The sequence below is a fragment of the Haliotis rufescens genome, unplaced genomic scaffold, assembly GCF_023055435.1.
Source record: "Haliotis rufescens isolate VD_foot unplaced genomic scaffold, xgHalRufe1.0.p SCAF_7, whole genome shotgun sequence".
NCBI lineage: Eukaryota > Metazoa > Mollusca > Gastropoda > Lepetellida > Haliotidae > Haliotis > Haliotis rufescens.
The window spans coordinates 14,255,176-14,274,167 of record NW_025964361.1 but is presented as its reverse complement, the minus strand read 5'-3'; the positions used below and the strand labels follow the sequence as shown (position 1 = coordinate 14,274,167).

The following is an 18,992-nucleotide window of genomic DNA, read 5'->3' as shown; positions in this document are numbered from 1 at the left end:
ATACTGTACTAAGCGACGTTTCGGTATAGATCCTTATACCGTTGTCAAGCAAATCTTACAAGTTCTGTTTGGTATGTTAACGAACTTTAAATTGTTATGTGTTTACACTTAAAAACATATTTAACTTGGTTAAAAAATAATATAACGCTCATTCTCGTTAGATACCATTTTTACGAAACTCGTGATGTAGAATGAGTGTAGTATTCTCTATATACTCTTGAAAAGGAAGGGGTTACTAGGAAATAACTTAAAAATGCAAAAAATGCTATATTAGTTTCATATTTATTGAGATACAGAAAACTACGTTTATATTGAACAGCCTTCTAACGAACAGACGGATACAACGAAGTCACTTTGTGGTCCCTTGTGTGCTCTATGAAGGAGGACAGTGTTTATGTTTTTAAGGAAACTGTTAATCTCTGAGCTGCTCACGTGTAACCAATCAGTGAGTATGGTTTTACGCCGCTTTTAGCAATATTCCAGCTATGTCACGGCTGGGGACACCAGAAATTGGCTTCACACATTGAACCTATGTGGTAAATCGAACCCTGGTCTTCGGCGTGACAAGCGAACGCGTTAACCACTAGGCTACCCGACAGTGTCACGCCAGGATCGAGTCACGCCATCATATCGCTTAAGATAGCGGGTTTGTGCCAAAGCTGGGCATCCACCGACAATGTGTTAGAAAGTCTCATTACATTCATAGCATAATCTACAATTCATATTTCCATTTTGATGCATTGACGAGTGGGAAGTGTCTCGTTCTGACCAGCGAACAGAAAGCCTTCTGTTTCACTTATCAGGCCAGCTGACTTCATCCAAGCGACAGGCTCGACTTATTTCTGTACCGCCCAACAGTACAGAATCTTCAACAAACTCAACGGTGACATTGACATTATGTTCCACATCCTTGGCTCGTTTAAGGTAAACTGTGGAATGTCTTGTTTTCATCATGAGTTATGATTATTATTATTAGTAGTATTATTAGTATTAGTATTTACAGATTAAAATAAAAAATGCAGCAAAGAGGGTTTGGATGATCCTGGCACAGTCAGGCTGGTTAGGCTCATCATCGGCTCAGGGCCCTTGCCCCCTCTTCATGCAGCCCAGACAGCGAATGGGACTTCTCCCAGGAAGCGCTGCCTAGTCAAACCCACCCAAAACATTTCGGAGAATGTGAAGACAACCCAACACTGCAGCCTTCTGCATTACCCAGATTGTCAGAAGGGCTGTATTGCTGGTAGAAAATCCGGGTACTCTCCCAATGTCAGTCAACGGATTGGGAGGTACCAAACCTAAGGCACCGAAAACAATGGGGAGTAGGACAACTTGGTACTTGGGGATGCAAGCGTGACATTTCGAAAGCGAGGTCCGCGTATTTGCCATGTTTTTTCCTCAATCTTGTCAATCACATTAGTGTCAAAAGGGACAGAAAATTCAATGATATAAATGATTTCATTAGATTTATCAAAAAGGACAAGATCAGGTTTGTTGGCCTTGCTACGTCTAAGGCTGTATACGGGGCCATTCCAAAGAATTTTGTATTTATCATTTTCCATGACGCCCTCCACATATTCCGGGTCGTACCATGGATGGTCCTCAGTGTCAAAACCACAAGCATGGCAAAGACGGTAATAAAATGAGCGAGCTACACCATCATGTCGTACTAAGATACTGTGTTTGTGCCCAAGCTGGGCATCCACTGACAATGTGTTGGACAGTCTCATTAAATTCATTACATAATCTACATTTCATATTATTATTTACCTATTGAAAACTCTTACTGATAAACTTAGATCCGAGGACTTTGTAAATAATCTAAAATTGCATGGCCATAATTATGACTCATGATGGCATAGCGCATTTGGGCTGGAAGTCACTTGACTTGGATTAAGTCATAAAAATAAACAACAGTAATGAATCAGTGACATAGTTGCAAAGGTCGTTCAGAATGGGAGATTCAGTGTACAATACTATGAGGATTAACACTAGCATCCTAAAGTAATGGCAATTAAGAGATTCAAGACATGCACATGTTATGGCAACACGCCTTTGGAATTAAATGTTCCTTCAAACAATGGTTGTCACAAATCAGCTGCCAGTAAACGGAACCTAGTTTATGCTTCCATTGTCGACAACTAGCAGCTGGTACCAGCTTGGTGGCTGAAACCTGAATGTGTACTTAACAACGAACACTTTATCAACACTACTGTTTCCGTGATCATCAGAATGTACTCACCTGATTAATCACCGTATTTTTCTCTTGACTGTACACGAGGGTGCACGTGTTGTTACTGTCCACGGAGGGGCACTGCTGCTCATATGTGTAGTTTATGGCGCCATTAGGGACTACACTAGCGTTCTTGTCACACCACCAAAAGTCCGGGGGGACGCCGGTAAACGACATCATCAACATACCCCATGGGTGAACTGTCTTGCTGCCGATAATGAGGAAGAGGAGGAGGAGCTGGAACCTGGACATGCCTCCCACTTCTTCTATGATGTCATCTGTATGCATGGTTAGGACCCTGGCAGCACCTGATCATAGTCATGGATAAAAACACATTTCAGTAACAACATGCTTTAGATTTATTTCAGGAGCATATATCACAATTTCTTCTTTAAAGTGTACGGGGCAAAGAGGGGGTGGGGTGGGGGTGTTTGGGCTCTGTCGTCTGTGCAAAGTTGTGCCCCTTAGCTGTGTACCAGAAACCTGTGATCGTGGTTCGAGTCCAGGTCACAGCATCAGCTACATATTGACTTTCCTCCTTTCTGTCTCTATCTCTGGTAAAAGTACGTTACCTGTTGATACACTAACTGGTGGTCGACCGTGGTTGTTCCTAATGTAGTCAGCTCGTACCCCAACCTTTGTAGAGGGTTTGAGCGTATAATATTTGATACAATGAAAGTTATAAAGTACCCGATAAAATGTGTTTTTAAAGATTTTCTAAACAAGGCACAGCATGTTAATGCTATCTAATCTGGCCCATGGTGACGAGTATCATCATTAAACAGATTAATAGTCGTCGATAAAGCATCTGTAAATAAACGTTGGAGGGCAGTGACCAATGTCCATGTATTACATCACACATTTAAGATAAGTCACAAATTGTAATCAGACGGTTGGTATAAGTCAGATAAACCATGGGAGACAAGCAGGGAAATGATGAAGACTTAGTCTGCCCCGAAATACCAACGGGCAAGAGTGAAGGGGCTGATGGGTATGGTGACACACAGTGGGTGCTTGGGATATGCAAATCAGACTCCCGGTTGGATTCAAGGTTTTATCATTATTATTTTCAGCGTTCGGAAAATATTCAGTACGGTATAATTTCCTGTTCATAACTCTATTACCTGTCTACCGACATATGAAACACTTACATAATGTACCATAACCCATATTCGTGTCTGAGTATGTAAGCATTTATACACTGAAATTGTATTAACTCTTTGCGAAAATGATAAACCGTTAAATTGTGTTAACCGTTAGGACAGAAGTATTGTAAGTTATGGAGCGTCATTGCTGAGCATATTCACCAGGCTTGTGGAGTGGAGTCTGTGTTGTTTAGTCTGTACGCTACTCCTTCTTTTGTGCCCATTCATAACACCGGCTATGTTCGTGTCTATCAAACTTATCAAAATTCATAAGTACAGTTTAGAGCCAAATTCGCATGATTGCATTTTCATTACATTCCAGTGTCGACTTTTGAAGTTGGTTATGCATCTGCTGGCAAAGCCGAGACATATACAATCACATAGTTATTATAGACTAATATAGTTCTTTTCAATACAATGATTTGTGATACTAAATGTCCGACTGAAAGGGCGGCCGCGAGCGGGGTTTGTCGCTGGCTGAAAAAGTCCCAAGTGTGTGTGTAAAAGCTGGAGCCTCTGCCCATCTGTGGTTTGTGTGTGTAAAAGCTGGAGCCTCTGCCCATCTGTGGTTTGTGTGTGCGAGCGAGCTGAAACCTCTGCCCATCTGTGGTTTGTGTGTGCGAGCGAGCTGGAGCCTCTGCCCATCTGTGGTTTGTGTGTGCGAGCGAGGTAGAACCTCTGCCCATCTGTGGTTTGTGTGTGCGAGCGAGCTGGAGCCTCTGCCCATCTGTGGTTTGTGTGTGCGAGCGAGGTAGAACCTCTGCCCATCTGTGGTTTGTGTGTGCGAGCGAGGTAGAACCTCTGCCCATCTGTGGTTTGTGAGTGCGAGCGAGCTGGGGCCTCTGCCAATCTTTGGTTTGTGTGTGCGAGCGAGGTAGAACCTCTGCCCATCTGTGGTTTGTGTGTGCGAGCGAGGTAGAACCTCTGCCTATCTGTGGTTTGCGTGTGCGAGCGAGCTGGAGCCTCTGCCTATCTGTGGTTTGTGTGTGCGAGCGAGCTGGCGCCTCTGCCCATCTGTGGTTTGTGTGTGCGAGCGAGCGGGAGCCTCTGCCCATCTGTGGTTTGCGTGTGCGAGCGAGCTGGAGCCTCTGCCCATCTGTGGTTTGTGTGTGCGAGCGAGCTGGCGCCTCTGCCCATCTGTGGTTTGTGTGTGCGAGCGAGCTGGCGCCTCTGCCCATCTGTGGTTTATGTGTGCGAGCGAGCTGGCGCCTCTGCCCATCTGTGGTTTGTGTGTGCGAGCGAGGTAGAACCTCTGCCCATCTGTGGTTCGTGTGTGCGAGCGAGGTAGAACCTCTGCCTATCTGTGGTTTGCGTGTGCGAGCGAGCTGGAGCCTCTGCCCATCTGTGGTTTGTGTGTGCGAGCGAGCTGGCGCCTCTGCCCATCTGTGGTTTGTGTGTGCGAGCAAGCTGGAGCCTCTGCCCATCTGTGGTTTGTGTGTGCGAGCGAGCTTGCGCCTCTGCCCATCTGTGGTTTGTGTGTGCGAGCGAGCTGGCGCCTCTGCCCATCTGTGGTTTGTGTGTGCGAGCGAGCTGGCGCCTCTGCCCATCTGTGGTTTGTGTGTGCGAGCGAGCTGGAGCCTCTGCCTATCTGTGGGATGTTTACCATTCTGCTGTTCATTTTTTTACTTGCACGTGGCTATATCTCGTTCCTGACGTCATTTCAATTATATGAATCATGATCATTGCCTGTAGCAAATCCTTGACAACCTGTAGGTGCAATATGCAGTTATATTGCCTGAGCTTACAGTAATTATAGTTTTGAAACACTTTTGAGGACAAAAGCTCCCCAACAGTCAAGGATATCAAGACTAGGGTTATTGTCATATTGGAAATCACTTCATTAGGTTTGTTGTAAACTTCATATATTCAAAATACCTAATTGTTTCAATATGTTTTATAAGTGCACCGATATTATATATCCATTGTTTATTTAATATACCCAGCAAAGATTCGGCGTATCCACCCTTAATATAAGATCCCTGAAGGCAGGAGCCTTAATTAATCCCCTGCGCTATCTATAAATGTCAATAAACACTACCTTACGTTGTCGGATATAACCTATGACCTTGGTTCCCTCCGATTACTTGCACACGTAATTACACACACACACACACACACACTCACCGATTTTCGAGTTGTCACACAGAGGGGATTTCCTTAACCTTGGGCCGGGCGTTGTTATTGGCTAAGAACATGTACTCCATTATCGACGACCATACGAACTGTGACGGATCTGGGGGATTCAGGTAACTGGACATGCGTACACAGTTTGCATTTTCAAATAAACACAGAACAGGATATCTTTGTCAACAATAACGCTATCAATTTATTTACACGAATAAACCACTCAAATTAGCAAGTATATTTATCAATAAGGATTTATATTGAATTACTCAATGAATATACAATATAGTAGCTAACACAGCGTGGTAAGCTACTGAAATACTCACAATATCAAGCGACTGCAGAAATTCACCGCTGATCTCAATCCAACGGGATCTTAACAGTAAAAACAACCATGACGTCACAACCAGCTGATCGTCTCTAATGTCACAGCTGGTCGTCGAACGAATATGTACTGTGATATTATTTTATAGCACGAAGCTAAAAGAAACGTCACTATGGATAGATATATGAGAACCCTTATTTGTCTAAACACTGTAAACATACTTTGGGACATATTAAATATATGAAACTTCGCATAACTGATCATCAAGGTTGAAATTAAAGTGTCAAATGTTCTTAAAGTGAAACACAACACTAGCCTCTGAGAAACTGGCATCACAAGTCAGTAACTCGTGTGTCCGCCATGTGCGTTGTTGACTGCCGTGCATCGTCGAGACATGGAATGGATGAGGCGGTTGATGAAGGCCATAGGCACTTGAGCCCACACGCTGAGGAACGCCTGATTCAGTTCAGCTGCAGTTGTCGGCCTTGGTCGGACGTCATTCAGCCGTTTTTGAATCTCCGACCACAGGTGCTCAATGGGATTTCAATCGGGACTGAGGGCAGGCCACTGCATGGTTCTGATGCAATTCTGCTGGAGGAAGTCTCTTTTTGCTCTCGCAGTGTGGGCACGGGCGTTATCATGCTGAAACTCGTGGTTGCGGCGACGTGCCAAATGAGGCATGCGTTTGGGCAAACGGTTTTATTGTCATCTGCTTTGTTTTTTTAATCATAAAATTTCATTTCTCCAGACAAGGTAATGAGTTTAGAAACTTTGACAAAACCTACCCAGATATTTAATTGACAACTTTTCATGCAATGCTACTTGAGGTGATGTTTCTTTTGCGGTTGATCCAATGTCATAGCGCTTTTTCCGTATGTCGGAAGCATGCTTCATTTAACAGCGAGCCCTTCAGAAAGATTGCTCAAACTGAGCTTGCAATTCTTGCACGTGTTCCTTTGTTTCCATAGCAACAGAGGTTGGATTTCCTGTCATTAGATGAACTGGGAGTCGAACCTCTCTGCCCAAGACCAACTCATTTAGTGTAAATCCCGTAGACTCATGCCTAGCGGATCTGTAAGCGGCCATGACGTGCGATCTATCAGACCCATTTTGTCTGTCGTGAGTCGTTCCATGGGAGAACCAGTGACATACTCCTTCGCGGGCACTCGACGCTTCCCAGGTCGTTTCCGTGCAACACATTTGTCACAGTAGTACTTTCAGACATCTTGTTTCAAACCCACCGAATAGTAGGATTGCTGAATGTTACAGAGTGTCCTGTTGACTCCGGGATGGCCACCCACTGGGCCGTCATGGTGAAGAGACATTATCAGGCGACGTTTGACATCTGGGACAATAATTTACCAATGTCATCGTCTGCCATTATTACTCTCAAATGTTCGATGTAGTGCTCCATGTCGAATTGACAATCTGCCAAACTAACCCCACACTGCTTTCACAGCATCGGAAGTTGCTGAGATCTCCTCCCATTCAGGACGAGTATTTCGCTCCTTAGCTTTGTATGGAATGGAGATATCAGAGTATGAAAGTTTCACAAAAGATACAGAGTGCGGTGGTAGTTTGGTGTTTTCATTCAAAATTGCAGTTTTTTGGAAATGTCTGTAACCTAACATCATGTAACTTGATCTTACATCTCTCAAGATCAACCGCTGTCCTTAAAGCATTCATTATGTCCATACCCAAAATACAATCTACATCAAAAGAGCCATCAATGTTTGCTACAATGAACTCTTCCTTAGTTTGTTTCACTGTATCGTGAAGTAACAATGTAGCTTTCGAACACCCCTTTGACAGGGAATATTGTACCATTCACTGCTTCGAGGTTTAAATCTACTGGATTGAGAGTTATTCCCTTGGGAAGTCTTCTAAATGCAGAAGGAGAAAGTAATGAAACCTGACTGCCTGTATCTACAAGAAGGGTAAAGTAAGTGTCACTGATCTTGATGTGTACAACGTGGCCATCACCAAGCCGAAAACACGGTCTAATATTCACGTTTGTCATTGGGATTGTAGTTACCATGACTACCGCTCGATCGGTCCCGTGAGCGACCCCGAGAATCATCACGTTGTATTTGCAACTCGGCAAGTTTACAAACAGTTTTCTGAAGATCTGCGAACTGTGTAGTCAAAACGTCTTTTTTAGATTCTAACCCATCATTTAGTCCTGTCATTTCAGAGCGAAAGAGAACATGTCTCTCAGCACCAATAGCGGAAGGGTGGGAACTCATCGCTCTTACAGGTCTGCCTGGCGAGGTTTTTTTCCAGTACCGACGCATACAACTCAGCAGTTTCTACAGCCTGTTGCAGACCTTTAACACCTCGGTTGACCATTCTGAGTCTCAGTTCCCTATCGACTGCCCTCGTAAGAGCATCAAGAATCATACACTTTTGCAAATTGTAATCGAGATCTGGTAATGCTTCGTTGGCAACTTTCCAAAGATCATCGCGAAGATCAGCAATCTTCTCACCTTTAATTTGTTACGAACACGGCTTAGCAACTTTTCTCCACACACATCAGGAAGTGCGGCACCATACCATCTTTTCAAAGTTCGATTGAGCCAAGCATAATCAATGCGCTCGTGTTTAGGTAGGCGTGCACAGAATTGTTGTGCAACACCCTCGATGGCACAGCCCAACATTTGAGCTGATTTGATAATCATCCCAGTCTGACTGAGAAGCCATCATCTTAGATTGTCCTTCGAAAGCAGCATAGTGTCCGTTGCCACTATATTTAGACAACTGCAGAGAAATACACGTTTCAGAGGTTTGGCTGTCTGACCTGATGGGCATAGAGTTAACTCTATCGGACAGATTTAATACAGTGCTGGACAGCTGTGTCAAAATATTTTCTACATATGGATCAGTAGAGTTGTCATTGGGTACATGATGGTTAGACTCATATCATTCAGCACATGCCATTTCATTAGTCGTGTTATAAAATAGACACGCACTGTCTATCAATGGCATAGTCTTAAAGTTCATTTACATATGTTATATTTGTATGAAATTAAATTATATATACATAATATATAAATTTTCTTCCTTAAATTATAAAGTTACAGCACATGGACTGCCATGAAGTGCCGAGTGACCACACATGTTGGTAACTTATTTTTTTCTTCAGAAATACACGACGTTGTTCATTGTGACTAAAACACTGCAGGCTGAATGAACCACGAGGGGCGCATTTTTTTAATATAATCATGAATATGAGAGAGAGTTGGAAGATATTCAAGTTTTCATGTTAGGATTATTATAGGATAATTCAATCTTGACGTACAAGTATCAGTTGAAACATATTTTATTCAACTTTACTTGAAAGGGATTGGTAAACAGGCCTAACTGGCGTATTTAAAATAATTTAAATACCGATCCGGGTTACACAGTTACATTTGTGTAGACATCAAATTTGAAGGTCAAGAAACAACACAAATTATATTGTAAGAAGACCTCTAATGTTACCAGTACTGCAGTCATATTCATATAAGCTTAAGATATGGTAATACTCAATGTGCAAATCTACCAGTTTCTTTACGAGAAAATAGTATTTAAGTTTTATATACGGCCGATTCAAAGGTTTGGATAAGTAGTTGATGAGGGTAGGGCGCTGCTCAGCGTCAATACAATAGTATTACGCTTTTTTATAAGTAGTGTTTTCATTCGGCAAAGGGGGCGTTTTATGACCCAAGGGAAAGTGTTATGATCCTGTAACAGTGCTAAAATTTTATTCAACTTTTATTGTGAAATTCGCCTTCAATTCATAAGTTTTCGGTTAACCATTTAAGACCTGTCGGTACAAACTAGCGATAAGAAATTGTATAATTATAACAACACCCGGCACTTTAGATTTACTTTAATTACATGTTGAATAACAACGGGTAGTGGTCAGCGCGTTCGGCATTTACCAGTTTACCGTTATCAGCTATTTAGCTGCAATGACCAAACTAGAAAAATTGAAAACACGAAACCAAACACGAGCTGAGTGATTCTAACGGCATTTATAATCTTCTATTACTCAACTTTCCAAACTGACCGTCTGCTTTGGCTACTAGCAGACCAAACCCATCATACAAAATTGTATAACATGTCCAGTCTTTATTAGTCCAAAGTCTGACATTTCAAACTGGACATACACGTGTAGACTTGCCTTGAGATTAACAAAGGAGGTCTCAGGTATAAATATAGGGGGAAATCGACTTTTAGTCATTCCTGCTTTGCCTGAGATCCACTTTCTGTTTGTCTTTGAAGGTAAGTCACTTTTACTTGTTACTTTGCCATTTACGTTGAACTTTGCTTTTAAAATTGTCTTTAACTTCGTATGAATATCTTGCTTGAACAATGAACTTATATTCTATGTATTCGAAATGCCGTTCGAATCTAAGCTGCATATTATTCAAGTTTTACTGACATAAATTAACTACAGTAATTTATATGCGTGCGTCTCATGTAGAAATATTACTATTCCACAATCAGCGGTCGTATCCCACATGTTTATTTATCGGGTTAAAACTACTAGGCAAATAATTATTATTCACAGGTGTCGAGGATGCTTCATAATTATCATGTTTCAATGTGAATAGCGTGCATTATAATAATGTATGAATTATTTGTCCGTGTATCTGTAGGACCAGTATTCATATGTGTATCGTGTTATTTACCTTATTGTGTCCTGTATCGTTAGTAGAGTGGGTGTATAATGCAACAACATTAAAGGCGTCAGTATGCATTAACATGATCCAGTTACTCGATATAATTTACGCTAAGTATATTAGTTTGCGTTTTTATGCCTGATAAATACGGTTCTAGAACATAACCTATATCCGATGTTTATGCATCAAATAATTAAATTTTCGTTGTGTTCATGTAAAGTCCTGCATTCCGATTAGCTGAATTGGTCACGTGTTATTGCGTTCATTTCCCAATGAATGTAAAAAATTAAACCACGCCCACCACGGCGCACTACTTTTATTACTGCGGAATGTCGGGGAATCCCAATATTACAGTCGAGGGAATTCCCTTTCTGCTCACGTGTATCGTCATGCACAGGACATTTAGCGACTTTCATGCATATTCATTGTCCAAACTACCCTTTGTAACCGAAGGCCGAGAATGAATGAAACAGCAAACGTGCAGGCTCGCTCGACTGTTTTTTTCCCTCTCGCCTCGGTTCAACTTTCATGTCTTCGGGTTTCATTTCTAACTAGCATTTCTCCAACTGTGTTTTACCGTAATCAGGGAAGTAATGTTTGAATCACGCAGTAAATGAACATGCATGTTATTTGAAACAGCCGCCTTCTCTCGGACATATTTCTTCCGGTTCGTTACAGTCAGTTCTTTTCGCCTCTTGCCTTAATTGACAGGTCCAATGAACATTGTTTTAATCCCACTCTCCATTGATTGGCTACTATTTGTGTGTGGCGTGTCAAGTAATGTGCATAAATTAAACGATCACCTGATTCATGTCACGCCACTGTATGTATTCCTACACCTGGAATATTTATCAATGTCGTCATTTTTGTCTGTTTTGATATATGCAACTGTTTTGGGTTAAACCATTGTAGATAAAACATGTTTTACGTTGTCGAATTTAATTATAAGCATTGACTGTATATTTGTTTCGGTTCATTGAGGTATGAATCGAAAAACCGATGTGCAAACTTTTGTAAGAATCCGCTACGCGGATTCATACTGTTTGCACATCGGTTTTTTTACTGTAGTTAATTCCAGGCTACGCGGATTCATGCAGTTTGCGCATCGGTTTTTCGATTCATACCTCAATGAACCGAAAAAAATACAGTCAATCCTTAAATATATTCTTTATATACAAAACCAGATCAGTGCAAGTACAGCAAAGTATATTATTCTTATCTGTAGCCAAAAATATATTTATTATTAGGTAACTACTTTGTGAGGGCATATCACTAAACTACAAATACTCGAACGTAACTTTGTTCTAGCTAAATGCACGCAATTTAAGCAATGACTAATAAATTTATGTTTTCCAATTTATGCATATTATTTCCATTCGGTAAGATGAATGGACGCTGTGTAGAATATATCAGATACTATACTTTAAGCATGATTTGGACGCTACAGATAACGTAGTAGTTTTATGAAACAGGCTTTCCTAAGCAGTATTTATATCCATTTCTAAATTTCAGTTCACAGGCAATTTCTCTGTTTGGGCGAGATCTCCAATAAGGTTCATAAACATTCACATTGGAATATATGTTCACTAATAATCAGTTTTAATTCATATATATTTCAAGTTTCAAATACGGTATTCAGTCATGTGGGATTTGTACATGCACAGGCGGCACCTCTCATTGTAACATAACGGCGCACTCAACAGCGCTCGGCAGTGACGGAACGTACCGTATTTAACCATTTTGCGCATAGCTGTTATCTGAATTTAGTATAGTGTATTCAGTCATTGAATGCGGGTCCCATTATTATTTACCGTATTAAATCTTGCATTCACTATTAACTCTGAAGTGTACATCTGAATCAGCTATAGTTCACGACGTCACATGTACCGTATTTAACGTAAAATAAGTTATTAGACATGTCATTGTTCAAGAAAGGTGTTATTATAATCTTTCATATGAATGCTTTTTGTAAACATTGTTCAGATGTTATTTATGAGGACCTTAAATGTATACCAAACATTATGAGCAATGTAATGTGAATTAATTATAACGCCTGCATTATATCAAAGGTTTACTATCATATAACGACGAATGTCTTAACAGTTTTTGCATTACTACTTAATTATTTGTCTGGATATATATGTCTTTGTGTTTGATGATGGGGAAGATTGTCTGACTATGTCTATATGCTTGATGATGATGATGAAAACATTAAATAAAAGGATTCCTGCTTTGCCTGAGAACCTCTCTCTGTTTGTCTTTGAAGGTGTGTTGATCCCGTGGCTAATTCCCCGAAAGTCATTCTAGGTTTTGATCAGTTTTAGTGTAAAAACCAACTCTGTTTCAATCCTAAGGGGAGTGATTTGATCCTGGGGAATGACCTGATCCTCCCACAGGGCTGTCAAACTCAAGTTAAGCGTCACACGTGTATCATCAGAAGTATTTACATCTATAGACTAGTATTATATAATGCTATGAATGCACAATGTGACATATCGTGGTATTCAAATCAAACATGTTGCTTAAAGTGAAGCCCTTTTCCTCTACATTCTCAACGTAGTCTCCTTCAGAAGTGTCCGGTCCGACTTGGCCCGGGCTGTTATATCACACAATTAAGGGCCATAAAAAAATAAATTAGTTTTTGTTGAAAAGTGTTGTTTACACTTAAATTAGACAATGTCGTGTAACAAGAGAGGGATTTGCGTTGTTAATAATTTGTTATTTGTGTTGATAAAATGTCCCCGTATGATTCCGTTTTATGTCTTTTAATCAGGCTTTAACATGATAGTATGCTTCAGAAAGTGGCTGCACACCTATATAAGGTAAACACGTTACCAACAGCTGAAATAATACTGTTGTTCTTGGCATCGTGCTTGTACCGAGTGAAGGATTTGGTTTATTGTTTGTTTGTTATTTTACGAAGCACTCAGCAATACTATATCCCAGTGAATAAGCGAGTCTGGACGATACAGTTGAGTGATTGACACCACCAGCATCATCGATCGACTCAATTGAGATCGACGATCAACCAAGTCACACATACATTTAGTCGCCTCTGAAGACAAACAATGTTGCTGGTGACCAGTGTCCTTACCCGGACTTACATTTTGGTTCACATATGAATTGCCCGCTGACCTTTAATTCGAGACAAAGATACCTAGCGCCATTTCAACATAGTTTAAGACATTATCCGGCCACTTAGAAACTAAGAGCTGATACATGTATTTAAAACATTAATCAAACTGAGATAAGAGTAAATGGCGATCTTCGATGAGATCAAAATATATAGCAAAGCCAAGTAGCAACATTGACAAACATTTACATTCGAAAACGTACTGTCACTTGTACAGACTAGAAAAGGCCAGTACTGTCCCTCAAACACATTCTCTCGCTAAAGGTCTGACAAACATACACTGCCGCGTAAACAAAGTATACACCCATGTCTGGTGGTGGCTGAATATGAAAAAGTGGTTATTGCATGGTGACGTATTTGATACGGGTGTCATAGTGACGCTTTTGACCATAAGTTTGCAGTGTTTCGTTGACTGTTTTCAGATTTGTATGTTTTAATAACGTCTGTAATATTTTGGTCAAACCCAATTTTCAAATGTATGCTTTCTTTTGTCCGGAAGTTTATGTTAACGTTCAGAGATGCACACTGGATTACATGCTGTCACTCGAACTATACACTCACTAACTGTCTGACAAACGATGACGTCCGCACAGATAAGAACATGCACACATGAACGCATAGAAACCAACGCATTTATCCACATAATGTGACATGCAGCACAATTGATCACATGCCTCCATCACCAAACATGCAAAAACAAGCACACACCCTCCCACACGAACCCGCACGTACACAAACACGCCGATTTACCGACCGACCGACACACTTGAGCGTACATGGATACTTAAGAATAGCTCGTCATGCCACATGGTTCATCCTCCAGTGGCACTCTGGGGTGGTAAAATCAATTCCAGTAGGTAAAGTACAACATCTTATGTTACGATGAACACTGTGGTGTGATGTCTGTACATTGAGGCGTTGACAAATGCTTCAACACTCGTTTGCCGAAACCAGATCGCGAGACGCTACCATGCAGGACATACTACACCCTCCGATACCCATCAGAAGAGGTGTCAACAACAACACATCCCAGTCGACGCTGGCAGCCCGACCAACGTCAGTTAGTTGTGGCGTATTAAATGCTTTGTCACTAAGTTCAAAGCGGTTTAGCCTTGGCACGAACAGACTACCAGTCAGTTACAAAGTCGTGAATGAAGGCGCCCATTTCTTTGACTATTAACACATTGTTTCGCATAATCTGATAGAACAGGTAATATATATTTCGTTTAACTGAGGTTGTCCTCGTTCCCCGAGACTTCAGCTTCAGCTACAAGTGGCTCATTGTCCAACTAACAGACAGCTATTATTCTCATATAAACCATTAAACGATGGTGCCCATATTGGCGATGTATTCAGCCAAAACGAAGACGACGGTTCAACATGACACTCGAAAATTAACTATAGTTAATCAATCAACCGCCTTGTTATCGCAACTGTAGTTGCTGTACGTCCTGATGTGTATCAGTAAGGTCTTTGTCCTCGTGAACGGGGTATCAACTGTATTCACCCGCTGAAAGGCTTCGGATGTTTATATTGGTCGCATATGCTATTAATCTTCATTCAACATAAAATCTCCATAAAGAAATTAGTTGTCAAAATCATAGTCGCCTTCTACCTGAGAATATATCACAAAATGCACTCTTTAATTTTAGTAACATGCTCATAAAAAATTTTTCCAACTAATATCATCTTTTTTTCTGATTTGTGTGATTATTTAATATTTTCCAACATTGTATAGGAGACAATTTCATGTTCTTTTTTTCTGATATCATTGCTTTCCTTTCGTGTAAAGGTAAATCTTGAAATTAACGCGAGCGTGAATTAAATGCGAAAAATGCGAGTAGTCTTTGCTCGCATTATTTAACTTCACATTTATGACTCCAAATGACTATCAACAATAAATATTTATACAATTTGCCTTTGTTTGTTTAGCTATTTACCCGAAGAATATTTTTATACAGATGCGGTTTATTTCTTCGGTCGCTTAACCTCACATTCTTGTCCAAACTGGGGTGTACGAGACATGTTAATAATGTTACGATACTGAGCAGTATTTGGATACACTCCGAACGCAGCCCGTGTAGAATCAACTAGCACCATAACAAAATCAGGGTAACTTCTCAATCTGCCTACACATTTCGCGCGTTGACAGGATAGTAATTTATGCCATGCTGGGCAATATTTTGTCTAAAGGCTGTCAGTTCCTACTGTCAAACGTGTTTGGCCGGTCGCCAGCAGACTGGGTTTCATTGCAAGTTCAATCCTTATTTTGGATAACATAATGATTTACCAAATGTTATATCTGGAATAACACGTTCTTAGCAAAGTACAGATTATAGTACTTTTTGGGGTAAATCGGGATTCGAACCCACAGTCCCGCAGTGAGGCACCTAATCGCCAGCACACGAAGTCACGACCTAACCTACACAGCCACCGCTTGTGGTTCTTTCTTCTATCGTATCCTCACCCAATCTAAATTGACAGATGAACATGTTGTGGCTTCCGAAACCGTTATATCTCTGGATGTCATTTTTCAAGCTGATGTTTTTTTGTGACGAATGATTATCTTTCATTGTCCCCCACTTTTTGTGAAGCCCATAGACTGACACAGTCACACATTACCATAAACAAACAACTTCACAGAACATACGCCTCTTTGAACTTTCATTTCAAGCGAGCTAAATCTGATAATTATACAATAAAAGCAAGGAAAAGGTTTTACCTGTATGATAACGAACACACCGCTAAGTAAACAACGCAGATCCGCTTGGTGTATATTGTTTAAGCGCTGTTGGTAGTGCATCTGCTGATTTGAGGGAAACTGTTTGAAATGTGGTGGAAGGGGTATCTGGTTGCGCCACATCAACATTCATGCTTATACCATAACAGTAACAAGATGCAACACGTCCCTTTTGTGAATAAGTTCGTCCCATCAAGTATCAGCATCGCTTTAAAACATACGGAAATCGCAATCTCATCCAAATATAGAGTCGAAAATGCCTCCAGCTGAAAGAGACACTGTCGTCAGACAGCGAAACTATGAACGACTGAGGCAACACATTTTCACATTTGGTTATTGGTACTTTATCTTAGCGATAATATTTAGCAATATTTCTCGGAGGATATCACACGATTGTAATTTTTGCAATCATTCATTTTGACAACCGACGACTTTTATGAATCACATATGTAAATGTAACTGTATACTAGTATATGATTTACTTTAAATACAAATTTTATATATTTACAGACTACAATACTTGATAGGACTTGTCAAGCAGCATGCAAATGTCCAACCCGCAGTAACGCCTATCACACGACCGTCATCTTTACTTTGAAATCCTCACAGCTTAAGTGCTAGAAAATGTCGAGTAGTCGCAAACATTATGGAACATGTATTCACGTGTACACAATAGGGACCGGCATACCCCTGAGCAATTAATTTGAAACTTGCCGATGCGTCACACCAACCACGACAGCCGACAGCATAGAGCAACATTTTGTTTGTCTGCCAACGCAGTGTACATTGATAACTCTGTGACTGTGATTACCAACGAATGAAACATGTGCCCTTATTATACACATTAGCGTGATCGTTTACAATGCCAACACACGCATGAAAGGTCACATGCACCACAATGCCCTTCAGAAACAGATCGTATGTGTTGATATTCATGTGCACACAAGAGAACATCAAGGGGCTGCGATAACGTTTACAGTGAATGAATATTCCACTCTTCATTTTGCATCTGTATATCAAGTTACAGCACACACACACACACACACACACACACACACACACACACACACACATCCATGTAGTCACATAGTCAAAGATTCCTATCAATTGAACAAATGGAACTATGTAAACATTACAGATCACGCACACTCCTTACACTCCAACTTGAGTAAAACATACAAAGTGCGGACTCACAATTCTAAATTCTAAAATTGCACGGTAATCTAGAACGGCTTAAACGGCCGATCACATTACTCGCCAGGAAAGTTGACCTTGGTCTTTCAATCACTAACTGCAGCAATATACGTTATCGTCAACAGCCTGAACATTCTCATTGTACGCAGGAGCACCACCAGCACAGAATGGGACAGCACTTTCCCTATCTGCTGTTCGCGAGCAGATAGATTGTTGACATTTGAAAAAGTAACGCAGAAGCACACATACACCAAGAAAACCAGAACCGTTGTATACGTAGTAATAGGGGTATGACAGACATGACATTCAAGACAGCATGGACATGCTCGTGCAGTGTACACTCGCTCAAATCGAACACAACTGCAGCAAAATACCTACCTTAATGTGTCACCTGAATTTTACACCGCGAAACAACTCCGTCTACGGTGCAGGAACAAGCGCTACTACATTGCATGTTTACGACCCAGATGGTGCTCCTATTTCTAAACTATGTCAGCGTTTACTGAATGGCTGTCGGGGAGGGAACATCCCGGAATGACCGCTTCTACTGTTCAAGGAAGGCCAAGCATTGAAGCGTGTTGATCGGCACAACAATAGAGGATTATAGGGGCCGTCTCACAGGCAAGTGAGCAAAGTTAACGAATGACATTTTAAATAAACTGATTAGTGACATAAGTAAATATGTGATTACTGATATTCCATCAGTTTCATTAATGCTATTCATACAATTTCATTAGTGATATGTACTCAATTGTGGTATAGGGCTTGGCGTTTAGAATTCGTCTTCAAGTCATTTGGGCTAGGGTTCAGCTTCATGGCCCTGTCACGCTACAACGTGTAGCGGTAACGTACAATGTATGGCAACGTATGAGATGTTTTGCTAAAACGTCGGCAACGCTGAAACACGCTATGGATAAGTTAGGTGTAAGTTGTATACGTTAAAGGCGCGCTGGTATACGTTGTGGTATAAAAATACAAAAAGGGAATTTAGACGTTTACACCCAAAATCAAAATGAAAACAGCGCAAAGAAATAAGTACAGAACTAGAAAAGACATGTGAAGCCGATATAAATACATTCTATAAACATGTTCGTAAGTTGAGACGCAAGAGTCCAGTTATTGATAAATTAGTTTACAATGGACGTAGTGCTGTTTCTTCAGCTGATATATTTAAACTATGGGGTGACTATTACTCAGACTTGGCAAAACCTCACCAGTCTGATGATTTTGACGAAAACTTTAAACTCACCATTGTATCAAAACTTCATTATATCATGGAACAAAATCGTCATAATCATGATCCACTAGATGATATCCTGTATACAGAAATCCAAGTCCCAGAAATCAGATCACATATACACAACCTTAAAAGAAACAAATCTCCAGGACCTGATGGCATCACAAATGAACACCTGATATTTGGAGGAGAGATGC

At 40.8% G+C, this 18,992-nt stretch overlaps 1 protein-coding gene across 1 annotated transcript in view; it reads right to left on the bottom strand.

The window, feature by feature from the left end:
• Positions 1-18,145, bottom strand: part of LOC124141855 (solute carrier family 22 member 15-like) — a 45,890-nt gene extending 27,745 nt beyond the window's left edge. The window contains exons 1-2 of the mRNA XM_046510009.2: positions 17,937-18,145; positions 2,240-2,538 (exon numbers count right to left, since the gene is read on the bottom strand). Coding sequence (XP_046365965.1) covers positions 2,240-2,518 — 279 coding nt within the window. The 5' untranslated portion in view covers positions 2,519-2,538; positions 17,937-18,145. The remainder of the gene's footprint in view (positions 1-2,239; positions 2,539-17,936) is intronic.
• Positions 18,146-18,992: the final 847 nt, after the last annotated feature.